This window comes from Fundulus heteroclitus, chromosome 7 (genome assembly GCF_011125445.2).
Source record: "Fundulus heteroclitus isolate FHET01 chromosome 7, MU-UCD_Fhet_4.1, whole genome shotgun sequence".
Lineage (NCBI taxonomy): Eukaryota > Metazoa > Chordata > Actinopteri > Cyprinodontiformes > Fundulidae > Fundulus > Fundulus heteroclitus.
Window position 1 is genome coordinate 25621050 of NC_046367.1, and position 23796 is coordinate 25644845.

Consider the following 23796-nt stretch of genomic DNA (forward strand, 5'->3'; position numbering starts at 1 on the left):
GAAAAATGAGGAGGGGTATTCTCTTGTCTCTATAGTGTCTCTTCGGATTAGCTTGTTGACTTATCTGCCTGCGAGGATTTCGCAGGGACCATCTGATCTAAAGGACGATGCTGAAACACGGTAGAGGGCGTGAGGCTGTGGACACTAAAACTAAATTAAAAATACAACTAGGCCAGCGGTGTGTGTCAATCAGGGGGCTTCTGCGGGTTGCCGAGTCTAAATAATCCCCCTAACCCCGTTCGGCTGTGAGACTGACAGACAGGAAGGCTTGGTCGTGGACGCCGCTCCTCTGCTTGACTCCTTGGAGGAGGCGTCATCATGAGGCTCCTGCGCTTTCTGAGGAGCAGCGTGGCCATTGGGAAGGACATTGACTTTTATTCCAGGTTTTCTCCTTCCCCGCTTTCGATGAAGCAGTTTTTGGATTTTGGTAAGAGCTGCACAGGTCGGTGAGATGAAAGGGGGGACAAAAAGTGTTTAGGTGCCTTAACCTGTTGAAATTGAATTGATCTGAATTACAGCCACAGCACCTGAAGGTGCTAGTGCGGTGGACCGTCACAAAGTAGTGCATGATTGTGAAGTTTAAGGGAAAAAAGATGATTTTGTTCAAATATAAACCATGAAAGTGTGTTGTGTTGTGCTTTTGCATTCAGCCAGGCTTCACTGAGATCTCTTGAGGAGATCACACCTTGCTCTCTGGTCCTGGGAGCGATTTAAAAACCCTTGGCTGAGGGCTTCTGTCACACCGAACTACCACAAACCACATATTTCACTTCCCAGCAAAAGATCTTGGCTTTGATGGCGGAGAAGCGCGCTATGAAATAAGCCTTAGTTTGATGCCACTTAGCTCTCCTTCCTGGCCTCTTCTCACCAACAGGCACACAGAAGTGGCCCCACGGTGATGCCTTCAGGCACTGAGGATTGTAGTGCATGAGTATCCACGGTACATTGTCACAACCAAGGCCGAAAAATAAGGACTATTCGCAGAAGCGTGGTCTGAAATGAAGATATTACTGTCTGGAAGCAGGAGAAGCTTGTTTAGTTTCAAACTATCAGAACAAGATAATTACTTTGGCTCGTTTTATCGTTGCAAGGTGCTGTGCATCAGGGCTGGGTTTCATCTACGATGAGCCGATTCCATACGATTCTCCATACATGATTTGATTTGACTCCAGTATCCATATTTATTACTTCCAAATTGAAGCTCAAAGTCATTCAATCAACAAAACCAGCCAAATATTATATTTATGTTCAATTTATTGAACACTGATATATTAACAGGAAAATAAAGAGCATTTGGTTGAAAGTAGGGCTGAACGATTTTGGAAAATGATCTAATTGCCATGTTTTTTTCTTAATATTGCGATTTAAGGCGATTTTTTTAATTTTTTTCCCCCCAGTTTAATTTATCATGTCTTTTTAAACATATACAAACAACAAATCAATTTGTTTCCTCGCTGTGCCGATTAGTTGCTAAAAGACCCACAGCATCTAAACTCAGAGCAGAAATGATTGCGTTCTGCCTACGATATATTTCAACCAAAATTGCAATTTTGACTTTTCTCTGCATTAACCACAAGCAAAAAAAATTACCTCTAAATAAAGATGTTTGTAAACAAGGACTATTTAAAACAAGAACTTTTAATATTTCTATTAATCAGAATATTGTTCAAGAGAACAGCTTTTAGTTGATTTGGACATCATTCCTTGTTGAACATAAAGTGCAACCAACAAACAAGTCTATGTATTAAACTGATTGACCAGTACTTAATGCTATGAACGATTATATAAACTCTAAAACAAGTAATAAAATTAGAATATCTCACTGCCGCAACTGTCTTCCCTTCCACGTGGAGGCAAACCCACTTTAAACATTTTACTGACACTAAAGGACGTGTCTGATTCCCTAACTGTTACATAGCCAAAAATTGCAGACCTCTGCGATTTGGAAATTGCGTTTTTTAAAATCGCGATAATATTGAAAATGCGATTAATTGTTCAGCCCTAGTTGAAAGATTTCACGCATCACAGAAAGCAAAAAATGTGCCCAAACATCAGATTTTAGGGACGAAGGCGCTTCTAAAATCCTGTCGGCCGTCCCGCAAATTAGTCTCATTTGCACTTCTTGGCTGTAATGGCGTACTGCCACACTTTTCAGATTTTTATGCAAAAAACTAATTTGTAAAATGGCCACCAGGCAGTAGACGAACTAACGCTGGTCTCATACAGATGGACAAAGGTCCGGAGCCCTGCCCAGACCTTTAAAGACGATGACAGTTTTAACCGTCCCCTCTTCCTTTTCTTTAGCCAATGCAAAAAGGCTAACATTTAGGCTTTAACAACACATGTTTGGTCTCAATCAGGGCAGGTACGCTCCCACTAGGACAACCCTCTCCATTTTTTCCACCTTCCCCCCCACAGGCTCAGAAAACGCGTGCGAGAAAACGTCCTTCGCCTTCCTCAGACAGGAGCTGCCCGTGAGGCTGGCCAACATCATGAAGGAGATCAACTTGTTGCCGGACAACCTGCTGGGGACTCCGTCAGTGCGGCTGGTCCAGAGCTGGTAGGCGGGTTCTGCTCCCCCCCCCCACCATCCAGTACATATCTCTTGAACCGGCAGAGAAGGGTTCCGGCTTTCTGTTTCAGGTACATGCAAAGCTTCCAGGATATCCTCCAGTTCAAGGACAGAAACGCGGACGACGAGAAAGTCACGTACGAGTGAGTTTTTACCGCCGCGCCTCCTCCGTGGACCTGGCTGCTCCGTCCCCGTCGGCGTGACTGTCCCGTCTTCTCTCAGCTTCACAGACGCCGTGATACGGATCAGAAATCGCCACAACGACGTGATTCCCACCATGGCTCAGGGGGTGGTGGAGTACAAGGAGACCTACGGCACCGACCCGGTGGTCAGCCAGAACGTGCAGTACTTTCTGGACCGTTTCTACATGAGCAGGATATCCATCAGGATGCTGCTCAACCAGCACAGTGAGAACACGCTTTCCCCCCCCCCTTCAATCCAGTCGCTGCTGAAGCTGTTTAGCTGTTTTTTTTTTCTTAGCGGCGGTCTGTAGCTGTGTGATCCAGGTTCGGTAGGTTTTTTTTTTTTTTCTTTCTGTCTCTGCAAACCGCGAGCAAAACAAAAACAAACGCACACCACACCCACTCCTCCGAACCCGGAAAGAAGCTTGATGCAACATGTTGCTTGTCTGTCTGTACAAGTTTAAAAAAGTAGCGTGAGCTGAAGAGATACATTAGTAATGTGACATTTTCTCACCCTATAAAGGTAGACGGCTCTTCTCCCGTGCATGGACTGTTTTTTTTTTTTTTTTTTTCCTCCAGCATCGTCTGGTCCGTAATGACAGAAACTAAGATTCTCACATAGGATGCCTGCCTAAAGCCTGCCTAAAACCCAGAATAGCTGTAGTTTCTGAACACATGAAAATTTGAATGCTATAAATTTATGTTTTTCAGAACATTCAGTTCAACTTGTAAAAAAAAACGGCTGTGAATTATCTTGAAGCCGTCTGAGGTGTAACCTTTTACCCAACCACAAATGTAAAAAATGTCCTTTTTAAATGTTTTTTAAAAAGCGTAGAATTAGGTGAGCACCTGCTTAGGTGTCATATCTGGATAAACAGGAAGTGCTGTCATGTTTGAGGAACTCTTTTTCTTGTTACCGATGTAGTGAACTCCTAAAAAAAAGCTCAAGTAATGATTAATTAATCACAGTTTACATGGCTGTCTCTCAGTCATCCCTCAGCGGGCTTCAAATTACCCAACATGCAGCTGCACGCGTTTAGGCCGACGCCTCCAGACGCGAGCACGTTGCCCCCCCCCGCTGTGGTGGATCCTTGAGGTCATCGTAGCAGTTCTTCTTGAGTGATCTGAGAACTAAATATAAACTTTGGGTGGCTGGGCCTCCTCGGTTGAGGCACCCGGACTGAAGATCTTAAACACCGAACACTTCAACACCCTATAACAATAAAACATGAAAGGAAGATACAGCAGGACTGAAAACAGTTTCAGGGACCATAAGAACCAATCAAATTTAGCAGAACGCCATATCTTAAACATACGGGACGCTAGAGCTGCCAAAAATGGTTGGCCGTTGGGTTGGGGGACGGACTCGGAGCAAAAACAAACGGCCCATATTTGTCTTCCATGGAGTCATGATGGAAGTGTTTTTTGTTTCTTGGAATAAGATAATTACAAAACAGCATCTCACTTTGAATCTCCACTCAATAACCTACCTGGGCCTTTTTACATCCCAACTTTAGATCCTTTAATTCAGGAAGGCTTTCAGTGCTCATTATCAGGGCTGGGCAATATATCAAGATTTTAAAAATATCAAGATTTCTTTAAGAGATATAAGATGGGACTATATATCGTTTATATCCAGTCGGTCCATGTTGCGTTATATTTATACTTTTATGTATTCCAGTAGGTTATTTTTCAGCCCTTATATTTATCTACAGCTGTTTGTTAAAATTGCCTGTGAGACATTTGGGATTAAGCTTCAATACAGAGATGCCTTTTTATAATTACTTTACAAATAGTAATTATTTTTGGTCCATATCGCCCAGCCCTACTCAGCAGCACTGTGGCATTTTATTCTATATTTCTCTTATTTATTTAAAAAAAAATCTGATTCACTTGTTTTATCTGTTTTTGAGTATTTTTAAAAATGATTTTAGTTATAAAGTACTGTTGTCCTTCAATGCAAAGTGCGTTAATCAGGGTTTAGCAGATTCTGGGTTGGAGGATTCATCACATTGGCAGGAAGCCGCCTTGTTTTCATTCTGCATTTTAAAAGTCCAAATAACAGGCTCCTATATGCGCGGTCAGAGTTTAAATTAAGAGCAAACCTTTTTAAGTAGTGAGTGAAATAGAAAGAATATCGGGTTCCTGAATAAACTTAAGAGGAAGTTCATGTATTTTGAAAACTGGAACCGTCTTTGCAGCAAGAAAACGAGATTTCGTAGGTGGGTTAGGTTTGTTTTGTAATTTAAAACAAAGGTAAAAAATACATTTATGTAGAAGTCCTGATGGTGCAACAACAACCAGAAACCAGAAACGATTGATTTCCTGTGGTCCGTGAATCAAACGAACCCTTTAACAGGAGATTATGCACATTAATGCATGTCCGTCCGACCATTATGTAAAACCGTTTGTCTTTGCAGTCCCCAGGGTTTATGGGGCAGGAGGCAGGGTAGACCCTGGACGGGTCACCAGTCCATCAGAGACACGCAGGACAGTTTAGAGACACCAGCTGACCCAACAGTCCTGGTTTTGGACTGTGGGAGGAAGCTGGAGTACCCAGAGAGAACCCACTAACACACAGGGAAACATGCAACCTTCATGCGGGAAGACTGGGATTTCAACCCGCGACCTTCTATCTGCAGCGAAACCTTAAATAAAATGCTGCGTGCAGATGGTGCCGTTATAACGGTACAGAGGCCTTACCTGCTCCGTCAGCTGTTATTATGCCAACCAGTTGTTTTTGCAGACTTTGGCAACTCAAAGGAGACGATTTCAATCATTTACCGGTTTACGTGAGCTGGAGATGTTTCACCAGGTTCCAGCTGTAGACTCAGAGTCCAGGTCAAGTCTGAAGTCTCTGTTTTTGTTCCCTAAATGCTGCTGCAGGGCTCAGAACCTCAGAGGATTTCTGTTTCAGCTTGCTGCATTAATAACTCTCACCAACAGGGCTCTCACTGAAGAGGAGGCTCCTTTTTAACCTTTTATCAGCTCTTCATGCAGTAATAAAAACTCAAACGTGTTTTATAAACACAGCACACTGTCTAAGCCTCAGTCAAGTAACAACAGAATCCCTGATTACCATAAAAATACTTTGCCCAAAAATCCTCATCCAGCTTCTTATCTCCACTCATTCATCTGCTTGAATCTACTCACGTCTGCAGAAATGTACCAGCCTGGGCCGTGAGCGTTTCATGCATTTTGTGACATACTCTAAAACGTGCTATTTACAATCTGCACTAATGTGGAGGAAATCAGCGCTGTTTTCTGTTCACTTTCACATGGTTGGTCTTCCATCCTGCCTACCCTGTAGGGCTAGACAGTTAATCGCATTAGCAATACAATCGCAAATTTAAAAGCCGTAATTCTGAAAGATATTCTGAAATATTTTGAATATTATATTCTGAAATATATAATTTCCAAATCGCAGAGGTCTGCAGTTTTTGGCTATGTAACAATGAATGGATAAGAAACATCCTTTATGTGTCGGTAATAAGATGTTCTGCCAATAGAATAAGATTTTTTGCACTTAAAATAGGAACAATTCATCTCCATCGTCTTATTTCAAGTGCAGTATATCTAAATCTTATTTTACAGGTCAAAATACTCATTCCATTGGCATATAATCTTATTTACCTGCTCAGATCTAGGACAAAAACACTAATTTTAAGAACATTTTACTTATTTTTAGATCCGTTTTTGCAGTGTAATAATAATAATGTTTAAAGTGGGTTTGCCTCCACATGGAAGGGAAGAGAGCTAAAAGAGTGAGATAATCTAAAACTTTTTATGCGTTTTCAGAATCAGGATCAGAAATACTTTAATAATCCCAGAGGGAAATTACAGTTCCAGTTTTAGAGTTTATATAATCACACTTTAATCTGGCTTTAAGTACCAGTCAAACAGTTTAATTTAATTTATAGACTTGTTTGTTGGTTGCTCTTTATGTTCAACAAGGATTGAAATACAAGGATTCAGGTCAACAAGCTATTCTCCTGAATGATAACATTCTGATTAATAGATACAGTTTCATTTCTTATTTTAAATAGTCCTTGTTTACAAACACCTTTATCTACAGGCCCTTTTTGTTGCAATTATGGTTGAAATATATCACAATTCAGTTTTTTGGCTAAATCCTACAGCCCTACCACCCTGCTCTCCTCTTCTAACATTTATCTCATCTAACTAAATCTATTGGCTGATTATAGATCGCTGGTTTAACAGATTGTCAGTTCGTTGTAGGAAATGCAGTCTGATAAAACCACTAACTCTTTAATGCTTTCCATCTTCAGTGAGCTAGATTGAATTTAATGTAACATAATGTTACTTTTTACTGAAATACCAATAGTGCCTTAATGAGGCTGAGTCATCGATAATCGTCCCCCTTCATCAGTCAGATTAGCGTATTATTTAATACTTGCTCCACTGCCATGTTGCGAAAAAAAACCTGATAAAAATGTGCAAAATGAGATGAATTTCTGCTATAAAATGTTTACTTTGCAGACTAAGGCCCAGACATCTTCTGTTGAGATGATGCAATGAATATCTTATTGGCTCAGAGTATCAAAATACTATCTGGACGGATGCTTGGAGTATATAACCTTATTTTATCATAATCAACTGGAATTTGGTATTTTTGGTAAAGGCATGTAACGTGGCTATATACCTTTTAAAACAAAATTAGCAATATGTTTTATCAGGACACGTTACATTAGAAAATAGATTTTTATCAATAAACTCCACGTAGCAACGACTTTTAATTATAGTTCTGAATTTATTGACATTTATTGACGCTCTGAAGAAACCAACAGTGGAGAAAATGGCTTAAAGTATCAATTACTGGCCGTTTTTGGGCTTTTCAGACATTACTAATTGGACTTCATCATTATGAAGATAAACCCAAATTCTTATCATAAGACATTTTTCACAACAACGATAAAAGGCCCAGCCCCAGTGGACGGGGCCTTCATCTTCCCAAGGCTGCTCGTCTTCTTCATTTCTGATTAAATGACGAACCCTTAATCCCCTCCTGCACCATTTAAAGAGTGTTTTGGCCGTCAGGGTGTTTTTAAATAATGGACGTTTGCTGACACAGAGCTGTCTTAAAGGTATACTATGCAACCGGGGTTGATTTTCCAGCGAGGCTCCCCCCAGAGGGCGAAAGTAAAAGTGCACTGTCATAAAGATGCTCAGCTGTTCTGGTTTCTCCATCAAGCTAGGCGCGGTTGTTTTGAGCTTAGCAGACAGGCGAACGCAACGAAAAGTCGAAAAATCGGCAGTACAAACAATGACTAACACAGTGAAAGTATGAACATCAAGCTTCCCGCAGCGCTATCTTGGCGAGGCGGCCGCCAAACTCACGCTACCGCCTCGCCAACATTTAAAAAAATAAAAATAAAATAATAATAATAATAATAATAATAATAATAATAATAATAATAATAAAAAACTCAATATGCTTGCATGTTTATTTGACGTTAACACGCGGTTCTTTGTTGTTGCTTTCGCGCGTGCATATAGTGAATGGCAGGGCAAAAACACATGGAGTTCTCGCCGTAAAGCAAGACCGACTCTCGCGGTGTTGCACCAGACTTCTGAGCCTGTGGGTGCGGGCCGAGGGCTCCTGCAAGTGCAAGTGCGGTATTTCCCCCACAGACCACCAGGGCGGCCGAGAAAACCTTTGTTCGACCTGAAATGACTCATTTAATCATCCAAAACGGTATGGAACACATTAATTAACTGAAAAATGTTGCATAGTATGCCTTTAAGTGAGTTATGCTACTTATTATTGCTACCCTGCCCTACAAAATGCTACCCAGAACCTAATTACCCTCAATCTTTCATCTCGACCGCGCTGCATCGTGTGTTATTGGGCAGTCGGCGTTCGCTATGTAAATTAGATCTGCCTAATTAATGTAGCTGATGTGTCTCCTGAATGTGAGCGACCTCACCACCGTACGCTGCCCTGAACCTTTTATCCCCCGAACATCGCTACCTCGAGTCTCTGCGATAGACTGGCGACCTGTCCAGGGTTTATCCTGCCTCTCGCCCATTGACAGCAGGAGATGGGCACCAGCAACCATGTAAAATAATTTATAATTATTTTACATGAATTGTATTTCTTAACCATAATGTTTTTTATGTAATTGGCATTGTAATTTTATCTTGTGATTTTTATACTTGTGATTGTTTTTAAGGTTGCCGTTTTTACACCTGGCTGGGGGACTACCGATGAAAATTAGCACTCTTTAGCTAACTCGGGTACATTTACATTGTTTTAATGTTGATTAATGTACACTGTCCCCTTTTTAAATAAAAAAACAAAGTGGGAAAAAAAGGACCCCTCGTGAACCCAAAAGGGATAGACGTGTTAGAAAATGGATGGATGATGGATGATTACCTTGAATCTCAAATCCAAAGCAAACTGGTATATATTGGTCCTCCTTTGCATCAGATGCTGTAATGTTTAAAGGTATTTTCATTCTTAAACGGTCATCTCTGCTGTTTGCAGCCCTCCTGTTCGGTGGGAAGGTCAAGGTGAATCCTGCGCACCCCAACCAGATTGGCAGCATCGATCCACACTGTTGCGTCAGTGAGGTTATCAGAGGTACTTCCTGAGAACCTTTTGGGACATAATTATTGGCTCTTTTCAGTGTTTTTTTTTTAAAATTGTGTTTTTAATAAATTAAACAAAACCGCTTCCTTGCAGATGCTTTTGAGAATGCGAGAAACCTCTGTGACCGGTACTACATGAACTCTCCGGAGCTGATACTGGAGGAATTCAACGGTAATTTATTTGAAAAGACGTTCTAGGTGTAAGAAGTGTTTTTTGTCCCGCCCGGATTTCCTCTATAAAGGACTTTCTTGTTTTTATCTTGTATCTATTTTTAAAACTGGATTATATCAGTTGATTGTTAATAATGGAGGAGTCCAGTTTAACCAGGTTTAATGGGTTTTATTGTTCCTCAGCCAAAGACGAGGGGAAACCCGTCACCGTGGTCTATGTCCCCTCTCATCTGTATCACATGGTGTTTGAACTGTTCAAGGTGAGCTTTCCCCCCCCCCGTTGCGCTTGTTGCTCTCACCTGTCGGTATCTAAACCACGGCGTACCTTATCGAGCCTTATCTTGCAGAACGCCATGCGGGCCACCATGGAGTTACACGGCGATGCGATGGAGTACCCTCCCGTTCATGCACAGGTTGCTTTGGGATCTGAGGATCTCACCGTCAAGGTAAATGTGAACGGTTCCTGTTTTCCACTATAAGGTTACTCGGTTAAACTCCAGTCCAGTTTTCTCTTAAACCTTAAAGTTGCACATTTAAGAGTTAACCTGTGTATTTTCTGGACTCTGTCAGGTGAGCGACCGCGGCGGCGGTGTGCCTCTTCGTAAGATCGACCGATTGTTCACCTACACGTACTCCACCGCTCCACGGCCCAGTATCGACGGCTCCCGAGCGGCTCCTCTGGTCAGTGGCGCCCGTTGTGAAATGTGAAGTGTTTTTCCCCACATTTATAACAAAAAAAAAACATATAAATGTGATTTATGCCACATTAAACAAGATTACATTTAAGTTAGTCAGGACGTCTAGCCCCATTCAACAGCAGTAAGTTGAAGGAGAGGATTTCTGGACAGGGTTTGAATCGATATGTTCTATGTTTTATATTTATTATTTAAAATTTAAACAGATTTTTTTCATTATCATACAGTCTCATTGATGTGTGTGTTCTCATTTAACAGAGAGATCTGCTATAATAATTGTAAACCAGGTGTTCTGGATGCAAAATAACCCCATTCATCATCCCTCTGCCACAGTGCTTATAAGCCAGGATTGTTAGTGAAAACCAAGCGCAGTGTATTAACACAAACATCTCTATCTTGGTCTAATCTGTCAAATCACACATTTCCAGGAGTCCTGGGATTTCAGATTTAACCTTAGAGCCTACATAGAGGCACAACTTTAGAGCGAGAAGGCAGCGTTTCCAAATGAGCGGCGCTTGTTCAGTGTCGGTCAGATCGTTCCAACATTAACTTTGACACACGCCGACAGGCCTGAGGTGGAGTTTTCTTTTTTTGTTTCTCAATTTCTCAAATCATTGAGCAGTAAGTTCCCCTAAATCAGTCGTTTCCTTACGTTTTTCGACAGAGGCCAAGTTTGTCAATTGTAAAGTCTTTTTTTTTTTCTTACCCTCAATTTAAAACAATTTTTTTTTAACTTTCTCAAGTAACAAATGAATGAATGCCGTCAGATTTTTATAGTTCAGTTAACATTTGTAGATCCAAAACATAATAAAGCTGTAAAACATTTGCCCTTAAAAACAACAACATGTACTTCCCTAATTTCTTATTAGAACGGTTTCTACACTGCAAAAACGGAACTAGAAATAAGTAAAATGTTAAAATGTGTGTATTTTTCCTTCATTTGAGCAGGTAAAAAAGATGATTTGCCAATAGAATAAGATTTTTGCACTTAAAATAGGAACCTCTCCCCCAATAACCAACCGAAGGATGGAGGTTTTCTATTCTCCTGGTTTAAAAAAAAAAAAAGATTTTCAGTCTATTCTTTTAATAAGAATATCTTGGTGTGTTTTGGCAACAGTAATGAATTGATACACCCAAGTCTGCTCTTTAGTTAAAGTCTCTGAATGTTTGTGGTCCCTGTTCTTAAAAAATCAAATGGGGGGGGGGGAGAGGAGAGAAACATGGCTAGTTAAAAAAAACAACAAAAAAAAACAAACTTCTGGTCATACCTAAAAATTTCCATTTTAAGAATATAGACACTCTATGAATATCTTTCCTTAAAATTCATTTAGCGGCGGCACACTAAATCCTCCCAGGGACAGTTTATTTCAAATAGATTTGAAATAAACTTGTAACCCTTCACAGAATGGTGCGTGGCAACAGTTGTGTCTCTAAGGTCATTGCTGGTGTCTTTCCATATTTGCTTTGGATTAAAACAACACCTGCATGTCTCAGTCTGCATAAAAACCACACATATAAGGTGGTGAATAAAAAAAAAAAAAAGATCAGTAGATGCTGATAGACTCAATTTCTAAATTACAATAAAAGCCAGAAAGAAATGTGGCATCAGGTTTTCCCTTAAGGCTTGACGCCGGACGTTTTCCCTCGCAGGCTGGATACGGGTACGGCCTGCCCATCTCTCGACTCTACGCCCGTTACTTCCAGGGCGACCTGAAGCTCTACTCTCTGGAGGGATATGGAACCGACGCGGTGATCTACATAAGGGTAACTTGAGTTTCACGGCGCGACAGTTTCCCGCGGCCGCCTCTGACGGGAAAAAAAAACAGCGGAGTTTCCTCTTTGTCTTGCCGCAGGCGCTGTCCACAGAGTCAATCGAGAGGCTGCCCGTGTACAACAAGTCGGCCTGGAAGCACTACAAGACCATCCACGAGGCCGACGACTGGTGCGTCCCCAGCAAGGAGCCCAAGGACATGACCACGTTTCGCAGTTTCTGAAGCCAAAGAGTCGATGTTTGTGCAGCTGTGTGTTTGAAAAAAACAAAAGCTTCTCGTCGCTGACCGTGTGGGCGGTGTGTGTTTTAAAGAAGACGTCCATCGGGAGGAAAGATTTGTGCCATATTTTAATAGTTTTGTACGGGACGCAGCAAATGTAGTGATTTAGGACCTGTTTTGGTATAACACATGAAGTTATACACCAGTTCTGAGCTCCCGCTGTCAGCTGAATAATATATAAGCGTTTAGTCCTGATCAGTTTCTAGTCGCTGCATGGAGAGCACAACTTTACTCCTGCGCTTCAGCACTAGCACTTCTTTTTGCTTTAAAACGCCATCGGTAGCTTGAGTTTACTCAGTTTGCAGCTTTTATCCTGCTTATCGAAACGTGAGTAGAATTAGTCTCTTAAGAGGGAAATAAAAAGTTCTGTAAATTAGCTGCTTTTTTGGGTTGCGGGACAGTTTAGTTTGATATTAATGGTCTTTCTCTTAAGGGTAGGTAGAGGCTTTACGTAACAGGCAAACCCGCACTGATTTTTGATGTAAGACAACTGGGATCTGTTACAAATGTCAGAAAATATTTATCGGGGACGTTTTACTGGCGTGTTACTTTTGATTTGCTCGTTTCAACCAAAATTCAGCACCTTTTTAGTGAGATCTTACAAGCATCCTGTCATCTCTAACTTAATGATGCGGTATAGAGAGCTGTGTTTGTATTAGCTTTAGTTCATTGCTGACATGTTGCACTAGAAGCACCTATCTGTACCGTTTTGTATTGAAAGGTCTATGCAAACGTAGTAGACAGAGGATGGAAACGACGCGAGTCTCAGGCTTCAGAGGAGCAGCAACACTCCACTTCGGCGGACTATTGAGGGCATTAAAGTGTCCCTGAATATGACGTGTGATGTTCTGTTGTGGGAAAGGCTTGAATAAATTATTTTAAATGACAGGTGTTAGTCTGTTTAGGTGTTTTGTGACCATCCCTGCAGCAAAGATGACCACAAATCAACTACATTTATTTAACCTTTAAAAATCACATTGTTGGTGCTGTAATATTTTAACTTTGTTAAACTTTGTGATTCTTTAAAGTTCCAACGAAAAGTAAAATAAAAAAAAGGGACTTGAGCAGTTTCATACTAGAAAAGCCCAAATTATTTCGAAGGATTCTGGATTGAAAATGTCGGTAAAAGCAGCGAAAAAACTGCCAGAAATATTAAAAGCTTTGATATGTTGGAACAAATGACAAGTTTGCACAAAAGCTACATGGGAACTTGGAATTTACCTCTAATAATTTAACCCATGAAATGCCAATTTTATTTTAGAAAGCTAACATTCCCATTTTTATGGCTAGTTTAGATCTAGTAATGACCTGGAACCTATAAGAGATTAAAAGCTTTTATTTTGAAAGGCTAAATATTCCGATTCACATCACTGGTGTTGGTGCACTTAATACCATGGAGGAAACTTAAAATGTAACCTATGAAAAATCACATTTTAACTAGTGCTGCTTTGGACATATTAGGATATTGTAAATTTTGAGTCTCTTGTCGGTTTTATTCTAAAGCAGGAGAATCAAACTCATTTCTATATTAGTCCACCTTGCCATCATGAAGTCATTAAAAGGGCCGGTTGCATATGTATAGATGATACTTTTGATTTTAGAATTTCATTTCAGTTCACAGAAATATATAAAAATACAGAGTAACAAGTGTAGGTAAAAGTTACTTAGGCCACATTTATACAGTTTATATGCAAAACAAAGTTGATACTGGGGAGAGTTACGTTTTAAATTCATCATTCTGCATCATTTTTTCCTCTTTTTGGACATTTCTGGGTTGTTTTAATGTATTGTTGGAAAACTGACATCTAGTGGCAGGCTGCTGTTACTACAGTTTAAAAAAACATTTGCTACAAGACAGTTTAAGTCACTTTATACAATTTAAAAGGATAAGTCACATCCCCTTAGATTTATTTTCTTAGAGTATTTTATTTTGCTGTCCATTGTGACTCTTCTAGGCTGCGTCTTAGGTTGTCATGGTGATTCCCGCCTTTTCATAATAAAACTCCACAAGCTGCATTGTTTCAATCTAAAGCACCATTGGAAAAAATCTGAACCATGAGACCTGATTCTTGTTCTGGGTGATTTTTATATTTCTGCTTTGATTTTTGTTGACTATGTAAATTTAACCTTCACACCAGTCAAATAATGTTTAAGCTTTATGGGTAAAATCCTGACCTCTCTTGGAGGGTTTGACAGAAAACCGCAACACAATTAGCCCACTATCTGCAGATAATACTCCAAAAGTACTAAAAATGTGTATATGTGAAAACTTTTTGCTGTGAGGGTAAGTTAGAGTAAAAAATTAAGTACTTCACAGAAGTTTTCAACTCTGAATGGAAAACCATAATTGTAAAAAAGCAGCAAAGCAGCACAGAGTTACTTAAAGTTCTTTGTCCGACTTAGACAATACATTTGTGAAAAGCAGAGTCCTCTCTTGTCAAAATGAAACTTATCTACAATTAAGAAGCCTAAATGCGTCTCTGGGTGGAAATACGGCTAAATATTCTGGCTTTAAAATTAGGCGAGCTTTGATCATATTTTTTGATTTAACATCAGTGGCTATGGAGTTTCTGACACATCACATGGCCACGTTAACTCAAAACTAGATCCACCAGAAGAGGACGTGTCACTTTAATTAGAGGCAACCAACAATGTTTGCAACATGTTACCTTGGTGTGACTTAAATTTGCGATGTGAAAAGATGAAGACATAGAAATGCAATAAAAAGAGGCGGTTATTAGTTTATTGACGCTGGATGTACCAAGATTAGTTTCTCTGAGAGTTCAGAAAACATTGTTTTCCTGTGGTCCAACATTTCATATTTTGTACAAACGTGGGGTTAGGCTTGAGAATAAAGGAAGCACTTCGGTTTCATGGTGAACATTCATTGCCCGGCCTTTCATTCACACGTGGAACAACTCTCGATGCACACAAGTCCTCGCCACTGGCTCGTCCTTTTCTAGTATTTACAGAGCATCGCGGTACCGTTCAAGCCAAGCAGTCTGAATCAGGCACACAGCAGCAGCATTTACCTGGTCCCTACTAGATAAGTTGCTCATTTCTCTCCTTTCAGACAAAAAAAAAAAAAAAATAGCCTGGCTATTCTACTTGGTAGAAATATTTAGATATTATAAAAAAAAGGAATTTAGTTAAAAATGCAGTGAACAGGCACATGTATAAAACGTATTTATACATTTAAAACCTTGCTGCCCTTTGAAACCTAAAAGACTAATAGTGCTTTTATCTGAACTGTACAAAAAAAAAACGTTCCTGCCAAAAACTGAACATAGACTCAGGCATCGCATCTCAACACAAATATATGGATATATCTCTATGTAGATGTATCTATATATATAGATATATCTATATAAAGATACAAATATATCTAAAGCTGCATACATTTGACTTTCATATTTCAGTTTGTGCATGACTGGCAAGAACTACATCATAATTGAAAGCAGATTTCAATAATTATGTTACAAGCATTTTAGTGGTAAAAATGTTAGGATATCTCTTTTGGTCACTTACCAACCTAGACATCCCCCATCATTCAGTTAAAACGATTTAAGCTGGAGTTAATAAATGCATCTGAGAGAAAAAAACGAGGAAAGAAATAAACCACAACACCTCTGGTCCTGTAAGGATGCTTCTGGCACATCACGGTCTGAGCAGGAGAAGACCTGTGATCAACTGTCCAACAAAGGGACAAATAAACACTCGGGTTTAAATTTACATCAAAAGCACGTTTACAGACCCTAGTTAACTCGCTGTGCATGTCTCCGGATTGTAGAAGAAAAAAAAAAAAAAGCCAGAGCACCAGAAGAAAATCTGCACAGGTAGAAAAATGGTAGAAAACTCCACACAGGAAGTTCCCAGCTGGCTGATGCATTTAAGCTAACAGCGTTAACCACTGTAATCTCCAGAAGGTCATGATTTTTTCATAGTTCTTAATGGGGATTAGACTCGAGGAAAAAAGACTTAAATGTGAGTAAGCGGCTCTGATCAGCAGATGGAGTCACCGGGGACGGGCAGTCTCCCACTGCGCCGACCCTCCTTCTCTTTTTTCTCCCGCTGCTTTTCCAGCTTCTCCTGGGCTTTTCGCATGTCCTTCAGCTTCTTCTTGATAGTCGAACGGTCGCTTTGACTCGACACGCCAAGAGCCTTAAGGGAAGAAAACGTCATTTAAACACTGAGACAAACTCCTCGTTACCTGCATAAATTTATAACAGGTCTAATTTGTCTTTGTTTTGCCAATTTCCTGTTACCATTTCAAATAAGATGAAACAGTGATCAACATAAGTACAACCTATGACCACAAGGGGGCAGCAACTATGCGACCAGAGCAAAGAGATAGTGCACTGCTTGGAAAACGAGGTAAAAAATGAATTATACTTAATTTTAATTGGAATATTTTAAGAGTACATTTGTTTTACCTTGAGTTTGTCACTGTCTAAGTGCAGCAGCTGCTGGCCATCGATTCCCTTTGCTGTGAATTCGGGTGTGTACTGGTCCATATTCATGCCCATTAACCAGTGACAGACCTGCTGATTGGTCCACTCGGAGATGGGCCGGTTCTGCCACTGATACTCCTTTCCAACAGGGACTGGCTCGTCGTCCAAGGTCTGCACAGAAAACTGATATTATAGATGGCAGTAAAACATAGAAGGACTGCTGCTTTTGATCCACGTCTTCACTCTAAATGTTTTTAGATGTGTTTTTTTATCTGTAAATTGGGCACCTGGTGACTATCAGCACTATTCTGCTACACATATTTCCATTATATACAAAATGGTAAAAGATTGTAAACCATACACTAAGTTTCCATACACATTGTAGATAATAATATTCATTATTTGGGATCTTTTTTTCCACCCAGAGGGTGGAATAGTTATACAACGTACAACTACAATGAGGTGTAAAAACAGGAGCTGGGTGCTCAACTGTGAATTCATTGTGGATTTTCTCTAATCCAAAAGGGTTAAAATCATACAAACAGGCTCAAATCTAAGTTTAGGCCCGTTTTTTTTTTTTGGATATTTGTTAGCAAAACAAACTAAATTGGCTGTAAAATAATTCGCTGGGCGGTTCAAGAACAACCTAGGAGTCAACAAAGCTCAAGCCATCATAAGATGGAAACTATTCTGACAGGGTGCTGATCAAGAAAAAAAAAAATATTTTTTAAATTAACACCTTGAAATTTGCAGCTAATTCACGCTTTCTAGCTAAAAGAACATTTGTAGGTGAGGCTTTCGTACATGACTGTCAAGCATGGTGGTGGGAGCACTGTGCAAAAGAGCAAGGACTAACGAAAACAGAGGATTTCAAACATTTTCTAAAGAGAGCTTAAATATTCAGCCAGACTTAAATCAGTTTGTTGGTGCTTAGTTTAAAAAAAAGGTGAGGTTTCTCTTTAAAGGGAATTTAACCCAGCACAGGAGGGGTTTGTGTCGAGTATATGTCGAGTATATATGATTATGAACATACAGTCAAATAAAAATAATCCACAATAAATTAATATTTGTGCATCCAATTCCTGTTTTTAAAGTTTGTGTTGGTTGAACATTGCATCAAGTCCCAAATCAATTTGCATGGTGATACTGAGTGTATGTAAACTTCTGGCCCAAACTTTATAAACCCCCCTCCCCAAAACTTAGTTTAGCAGCTCGTCACATTATGACTATTTCTATAGGAGAGCAGATCAGTACTAACAATGTGCACAAAGGTGGACCCATGTGGTGAGATAAAATGTACAAATGTTATAAGAGGACTTTAATTATCTTTAGAACACACAATCTAAATCTTTACCTTTCTATTAATGGTACACAAATGCAGCAAAGCAAATTTATCAATCTATTAAAAAAGTAAACTACAACATATCAAAGCCGGCAATCATTCCCTAAGCTAGTATGCAGAAAGAACCAGCGTGCATTTTTAGAAAACCACCCCAGAACTCTGCAAGTGCATGTTGACGTTTTCTCACTGAGCTGCAGAGACAAACTAGATGAGAATAAAAAGGTGAAACATCATCAAGCAAACAGGCAAAACAAAGAACACAGCTACACTAAAGCACAAGTATGTACGCACCATCAAAATCAGAGCTAGCTTTAGAAAAAGCCGAGCCGGCACGACAAACCAGCGTTAACACACACACACACACACACACACACACACATGCAGCACTCATATTGTCTCGCTCCATTCATGGCTTAATCTGTGCCGTTAAAAGGGGGCCGAGGCTCAACGGGCATGCTTGAGAAAGTCCCCTTTCAGTTGCATCAAGGCGTCCCCCACACAGCTTTTGTGACAACAAGGAGAGCACTCACCTCGCTGGAAGAGAAGATTAAAGTGTGCGAGCGCCCAGACAGATCGGGTTCAGCGACTAACCCAGAGATGTCTGTACTGGGACTGGCAGGGCTACAATCGTCTATGACTGAAAAACTCTGGAACAATGGGAAAGAAGGAACGCATTTACTGAAGCAGCATCACCAGACAGGGCCGTTTTTTTTAATGGGGGACTAAAACATGGTGAGACGAACGATTACGGTGGTGGCGGTTAATGCTGATTATGTAGCGATTATGTGGCCTTGAGACGTGTGACAGGCAGAAAAATCAGGATCTACGGTGCACAATCACAAGCCACAGACAATCCACCACCAAAACTACACGAGGACCCTCTGAGCTACTAGAAGGCTACTTCTAACTACTGCCTGCCAAAAATAAAAAAAAACTAAATCCAGGTATGAGGTAATGTTTTCCCCTGACGGTAATTCAACAGCGAAGACTTGATTTCAGAAATGTTTAGAAGTATTGACTTGTTACGTAGTGCCTTGCAGAAGTATTTCTACCCCTTGTCCTGCTGCAAACACAAACTTACACATTGTATTTGTATTTTGTGTGACAGACCAACACAGAGCTGCGCATTATTGCAAAGTAGCAAAAATCTAACCGTGTTTTCAATTTTTCTGCGTATAGAAATCTAAAAAGTGTCCCGGGCATTTACATTTTTATCCCCCCCTGAATAGAACCACCTGTCGCTGCATTACAGCTGCAAAAACGGAATTTAAAATAGGTAAAAATGTTCTTAAAATTAATGTATTTCTCCTTGATTTGAGCAGGTAAATAAGATGATTTGCCAATGGAATAAGATTTTTGCACTTAAAATAGGAACAACTCATCTCCATCATCTTATTTCAAGTGCAGGATGTCTAATTATCTTATATTAGGGGTCAAAATACTCATTCCATTGGCAAATAATGTTATTCACCTGCTCAAATCAAGGACAAATACACTAACTTTAAGAACATTTTACTTATTTTTAGATCAGTTTTTTGCAGTGAGCTGCAGGTCTTCTTCATCAGTCCTGCACAACCAGAGACTTAAAACTTTAGTCAGATCTTTGCTAAATTAATCAAGTTGAGACAGATTTGAGGAACAGAATCTGTATTAAGTCTTGCCATGGAGGCTCAATAGATTTAGGGCTGGACTTTGACTGGGACCTTCTAGTATATGAAGATGCATTGAGCTAAACCAGTCTATTGGCTGCTTGACGGTGAACTTCCAGCCCAGGATAGTCCTGTATTTAGCTCCATCTATCATCACGTCAACTCTGACTGGTCTTTTTTCACATGTCTGTAAAAACTGCAAACAGGACCTCTTGTTGCTTTCTGTCATCAAATTGTCATTTTTTCCAGAGCAGCTGTTTCTATAGTGAGACTAAATTACAAACAGGCGGACTCTATGGACTAATGAGGCGTCTTCTCGGGGCAATTAGCTGCGATGGATTTATTTAAGGGCACCAGTGTGCAGGGAGTCAAATGTAGCTGCTGGTGCCACACTTCTCATATTTATCTGCAAAACAATGTATCCTTCCACTGTATAACATGCACTACTTTGTGTTGCCTGAAAAAAAAATTTATTTATAAAAGGGGTGTGAATACATTTGCAAGGTACAGCAAGTCTTCTTCTAAGGCAGCAAGGGGGATGGAAATAAATTAGAGGAATGGGAATAACAGCCAAACTTGCAGGGTTTTGTGCAAAGTGACTCCATAAAAAAAAAATGCATAAAAACTGTCGACACACCAAGTTAGTCAGAAGGCAAACGTGTAATAATTATTTAGACATAAAAATCTAAGAGCTTTTTCCAATTGCCCTCTCAAGTCTGTAAAATTACTCGAGTTGTTTGTTTTCCCAATAAATCTGAAGTCTTTCTTAAAATAAATTAAAAGGGGGGAAAATATGGGTCTGGTTAGATTTTAAAACTTTACCACATACCCACTACAAAGCAAGTAATGAATTATTTAAGGGATGTTTAATGTTAAAATATCCAAGGCTGACTTTGTTAGTAATACACTACTGCGTGATTTAGAGTCAAAGGAATAAACAAAAATGTGGATACTGTACCAAATCTAAAGAGCGACTGAATAAAGAGGACCAGGAGAGATTTGTCTGTTTGAAGAAAACATGGTCAACAGAGACTCGTCAGGAAGCAGCAAAAAAAAAAAAAAAAAAAAACAGCCACAGAATCAAAGGCGTTGCTCAGTTTTGTACGGTTACAGCTTCAGCTCATTACGAGGGAATCATGGGAACAGCAGCACACCAAGGCCTGCGGCAGTCAGGCTGCAAACTAATACTGTAAAACTTCTAATACAGACAGATTGATGCTGTCAGGACTTTTTCTCCAATAATAAAAGCTGAAACATTTATTAAAGGGATCCACAATTAGTTGAACATGTTGGCCTACATGTTATAATTTTCCTATTAACTTAAAAATTGCGGTTTGTGATACGTAAAACCTGATATTTACTTCAAAAATTGTATATTATTGGTTATATTTTTCACCCATGGAGGCCACCACTTTCTCACCTGCATACTGAGTTAACGACACGGTTAGGTCCTACTGGACTGGAACCCACAGAGTTATCAAAGTTTTTTTTTTTTTTATTGTATTAAGTTTCACTGGTGTAAATTTAGATAATGCCACACGGTGTCGCTGTTGGCTGTAATTTCAAAAACAAAAAACAGAAACGTCAAGGTTTGTCTTCATCGCTTCCCTCATGAAAAAAAAGAAAAGCGCAATGAGAAAAAAGTCGATGAAGACAACTTCTGAAGGAGCCACATTTGTGCTCCCCACACTTTTCTCCAGGAGACTTTGAGTCATTTTTACCAAACAAAACTGATGAAGGAGCAAAAAGGTGGGCGTTACCCTCGCAGGCTAAAACCAAATGTGCCGATTATTTAAGAGCCTAACCCTGCTGCCTTAAGAGCGTCATTTACCCAGAATGTGTTCTAACATAAACAACATGGTGACATCTGTTGGACAATGTTTTATTTAAATACTTATTTTTTACATTTTAAATAGATATTTATCAAATAATGTCTATTGTTACAACTCATCGTGGATCCCTTAATACACATATAAACAGGTCACGCCTGACCACTGATGAGGAGCTGCACGGTACCATGTGAGGGAAAAGCACCAATCAGAGCAGCGTTACCAAAAGCTTCCTTATTTCCTCTTACAGGTCCAAACATCGTGCCTCGGGAGGTGAGGACTGTTTGGAGTGCCAGGAAACAGGAAGTAATCCTGACATTATGAGTTGGGATAGTTTTACACACAATAAATGGGCACTAAAGGACAGGAAGAGGACTAATCTTCAGGATAAAGATCAAAAATCTAAAACTATTGTGGAGCCTACAATTAATCTAAGTAAATTCACAAAAAAGGTGCCTACTTTATTTTTGCGATCCTGGCTTTGCTCGCTGCTGGTTTCATTTGCAGTGTACGGCAGGCTGCTGCTGGAGGAGGACGGCTCTCTGTCCCTGTCTTTGTCTCCGAACCAGGAGAACGGCATACAGGTGGGGACAGAGGTCATGGACTCTGCAGGAGACAGGTTCCCTCCAGATTCCTCTAGCAGCTCCGCAGACCCCCTGGATTTCACATTAGTAGTGAGACGCAGTTTTGATAATCTGCCATCGAGAATGAGAAAAGCTACGGTCCGTGTCTGCAGCAAACGCCTCGTTATGCAGCTGTTTTAGCTGAGATACATTTTCGTGTGTGGAGCAAAGTTAGGACTGAATGTTTCAGGAAGTCAATTCAATAAGTGAAACTCGTATGGCATAGGTTCTTTACGTACACAGTTACATATTAGGGGTGGGTATTGCCAAAGAAGCCACGATCCGATTCTATCACGATGCATCACGATACTTCAATTATTGTGATGTATTGCGATGCATTGCTATATTTTCACTGAACACTGGCTGTGTATGATCTGGATAGTGTCTTCAATTGATACATAACTGAAAGAAACTGAATTTATACATAGCTGTATTTATTGAAACTACTTTTGGAGGTATTGCCATAAAACAAATATTACTATTACTGGAGTGGACACACCGACAAAAAGTGCTTAGGATTTATAAAACTTAAAATAACAAAATAAAGATAATCAGTGTTGTTTACTTGGCCTCACTGGTCCTTTAAACCAGTGAAGTTGTATTCCACTTGTTTTTGGCTGATGTTCGCCAACCATTCATGCAATTTTATTTATTAATTTTTTTAAATTAATAATCAATACTTGGCATCAAGAATCGATGCAGTAGATCGTGAAAATTAGAATCGCGATGCATCGTCATGACGATTATTTTGCACACCCCTATTACATATGTCATGTGTTTTTCTGTTCATTTAGAGACGTTTAGCTTAAAACTAACAAAATATCAAAATTCAGTTTTTCAGAAAATGTCAATATTATACAAGACCAATGAAAGTTTTATTTTTCTGCTGAAAGTTGTACCATGCAATGCCTGGTTGGGGCTCCCATTGCATGAATTGATGCTTTAACGCCGCGGCTCTGCTCAGACTCAATGCTATGTACGCCCTGTTGCACTTTACACTACATTTATTCAGTCATTTATTCATATACTGACATTAGTGAGCAACATTGTAGCCACAGCTGCCCTGGGGCAGACTGACTGAAGCAAGGCCGCCATACAATCAGCACCAATGGGTCAAGTATCTTCACACAACTGAGACGGCTGGAGCGAGAGCTTTGAACCAGCAACCCACCAGTTACTAGACAAACTCATAGCTCCTGAGCCCCATGTCGCCCCAATAGCATTCCTTCTTAAAATACCTTTTATTGCGCCTATTTAATATTGTTTTTTGGTGATGAACTAAATTTAGCGTTTTTATTAACTAAGCAAGGATCTTGTAAAAGAACAGAAATAAACTCTTGCACTATGTCACCGTTTACCAATTCTAAATAATACAAGTTTCACTATTGGAACTGAATTGCTGAAAGAAATGAACCTTTTGACGATATTTTAATTAATTGTGATGTGCCTGATTGAATCAGGACGTCAGGTATAAATTATATAACCTTGTGATATTAATGTTTAATATTGGCAGAGAAGTACCTGCTGTCCAAAGAAGCTCTCAGCGCCTCTTTTTCTTTGTCTTTCTTCCCTTTGCCGCCCGACTTCCGAAGGCCTCTGTTTTGATCAAAGATATTAAC

General features: G+C 39.8%; 2 protein-coding genes across 6 annotated transcripts in view; one reads left to right on the forward strand and one right to left on the reverse strand.

The window, feature by feature from the left end:
• pdk1 (pyruvate dehydrogenase kinase, isozyme 1) lies at nt 1–13171 on the forward strand. 2 transcript variants are annotated; one of them, XM_036139296.1, is made up of 11 exons: nt 1–442; nt 2419–2560; nt 2644–2715; nt 2795–2979; nt 9263–9358; nt 9461–9538; nt 9721–9797; nt 9885–9983; nt 10108–10218; nt 11883–11996; nt 12086–13171. In XM_036139296.1, exons 1-11 carry the CDS (start codon nt 319–321, stop codon nt 12224–12226), a joined length of 1239 nt encoding a protein of 412 aa, XP_035995189.1. In that variant the 5' UTR covers nt 1–318; the 3' UTR covers nt 12227–13171. The 2 variants fall into 2 exon arrangements, with proteins under 2 accessions (XP_035995189.1, XP_035995190.1); XM_036139297.1 differs by having other exon boundaries at nt 2–427.
• Nucleotides 13172–15006: 1835 nt separating this feature from the next.
• Nucleotides 15007–23796, reverse strand: part of LOC105923906 (neurabin-1) — a 41219-nt gene continuing 32429 nt past the window's right edge. Inside the window, exons 14-19 of one of the 4 annotated variants that reach the window (XM_036139289.1) lie at nt 23699–23773; nt 22015–22210; nt 20684–20728; nt 18607–18723; nt 16717–16905; nt 15007–16444 (exon numbers count right to left, since the gene is read on the reverse strand). In XM_036139289.1, coding sequence (XP_035995182.1) covers nt 16286–16444; nt 16717–16905; nt 18607–18723; nt 20684–20728; nt 22015–22210; nt 23699–23773 — 781 coding nt within the window. In that variant the 3' untranslated portion in view covers nt 15007–16285. The remainder of the gene's footprint in view (nt 16445–16716; nt 16906–18606; nt 18724–20683; nt 20729–22014; nt 22211–23698; nt 23774–23796) is intronic. The other 3 variants (XM_036139288.1, XM_036139290.1, XM_036139291.1) reach the window with 3 other exon arrangements.

Coding starts and splice junctions, on each gene's coding strand:
- pdk1 (XM_036139296.1), top strand. CDS start 319: ATGAGGCTCCTGCGCTTTCTGAGGAGCAGCGTGGCCATTGGGAAGGAC. Junction 2,561..2,643: donor GTGCGGCTGGTCCAGAGCTG/GTAGGCGGGTTC, acceptor TTTCTGTTTCAG/GTACATGCAAAGCTTCCAGG. Junction 9,539..9,720: donor GATACTGGAGGAATTCAACG/GTAATTTATTTG, acceptor ATTGTTCCTCAG/CCAAAGACGAGGGGAAACCC.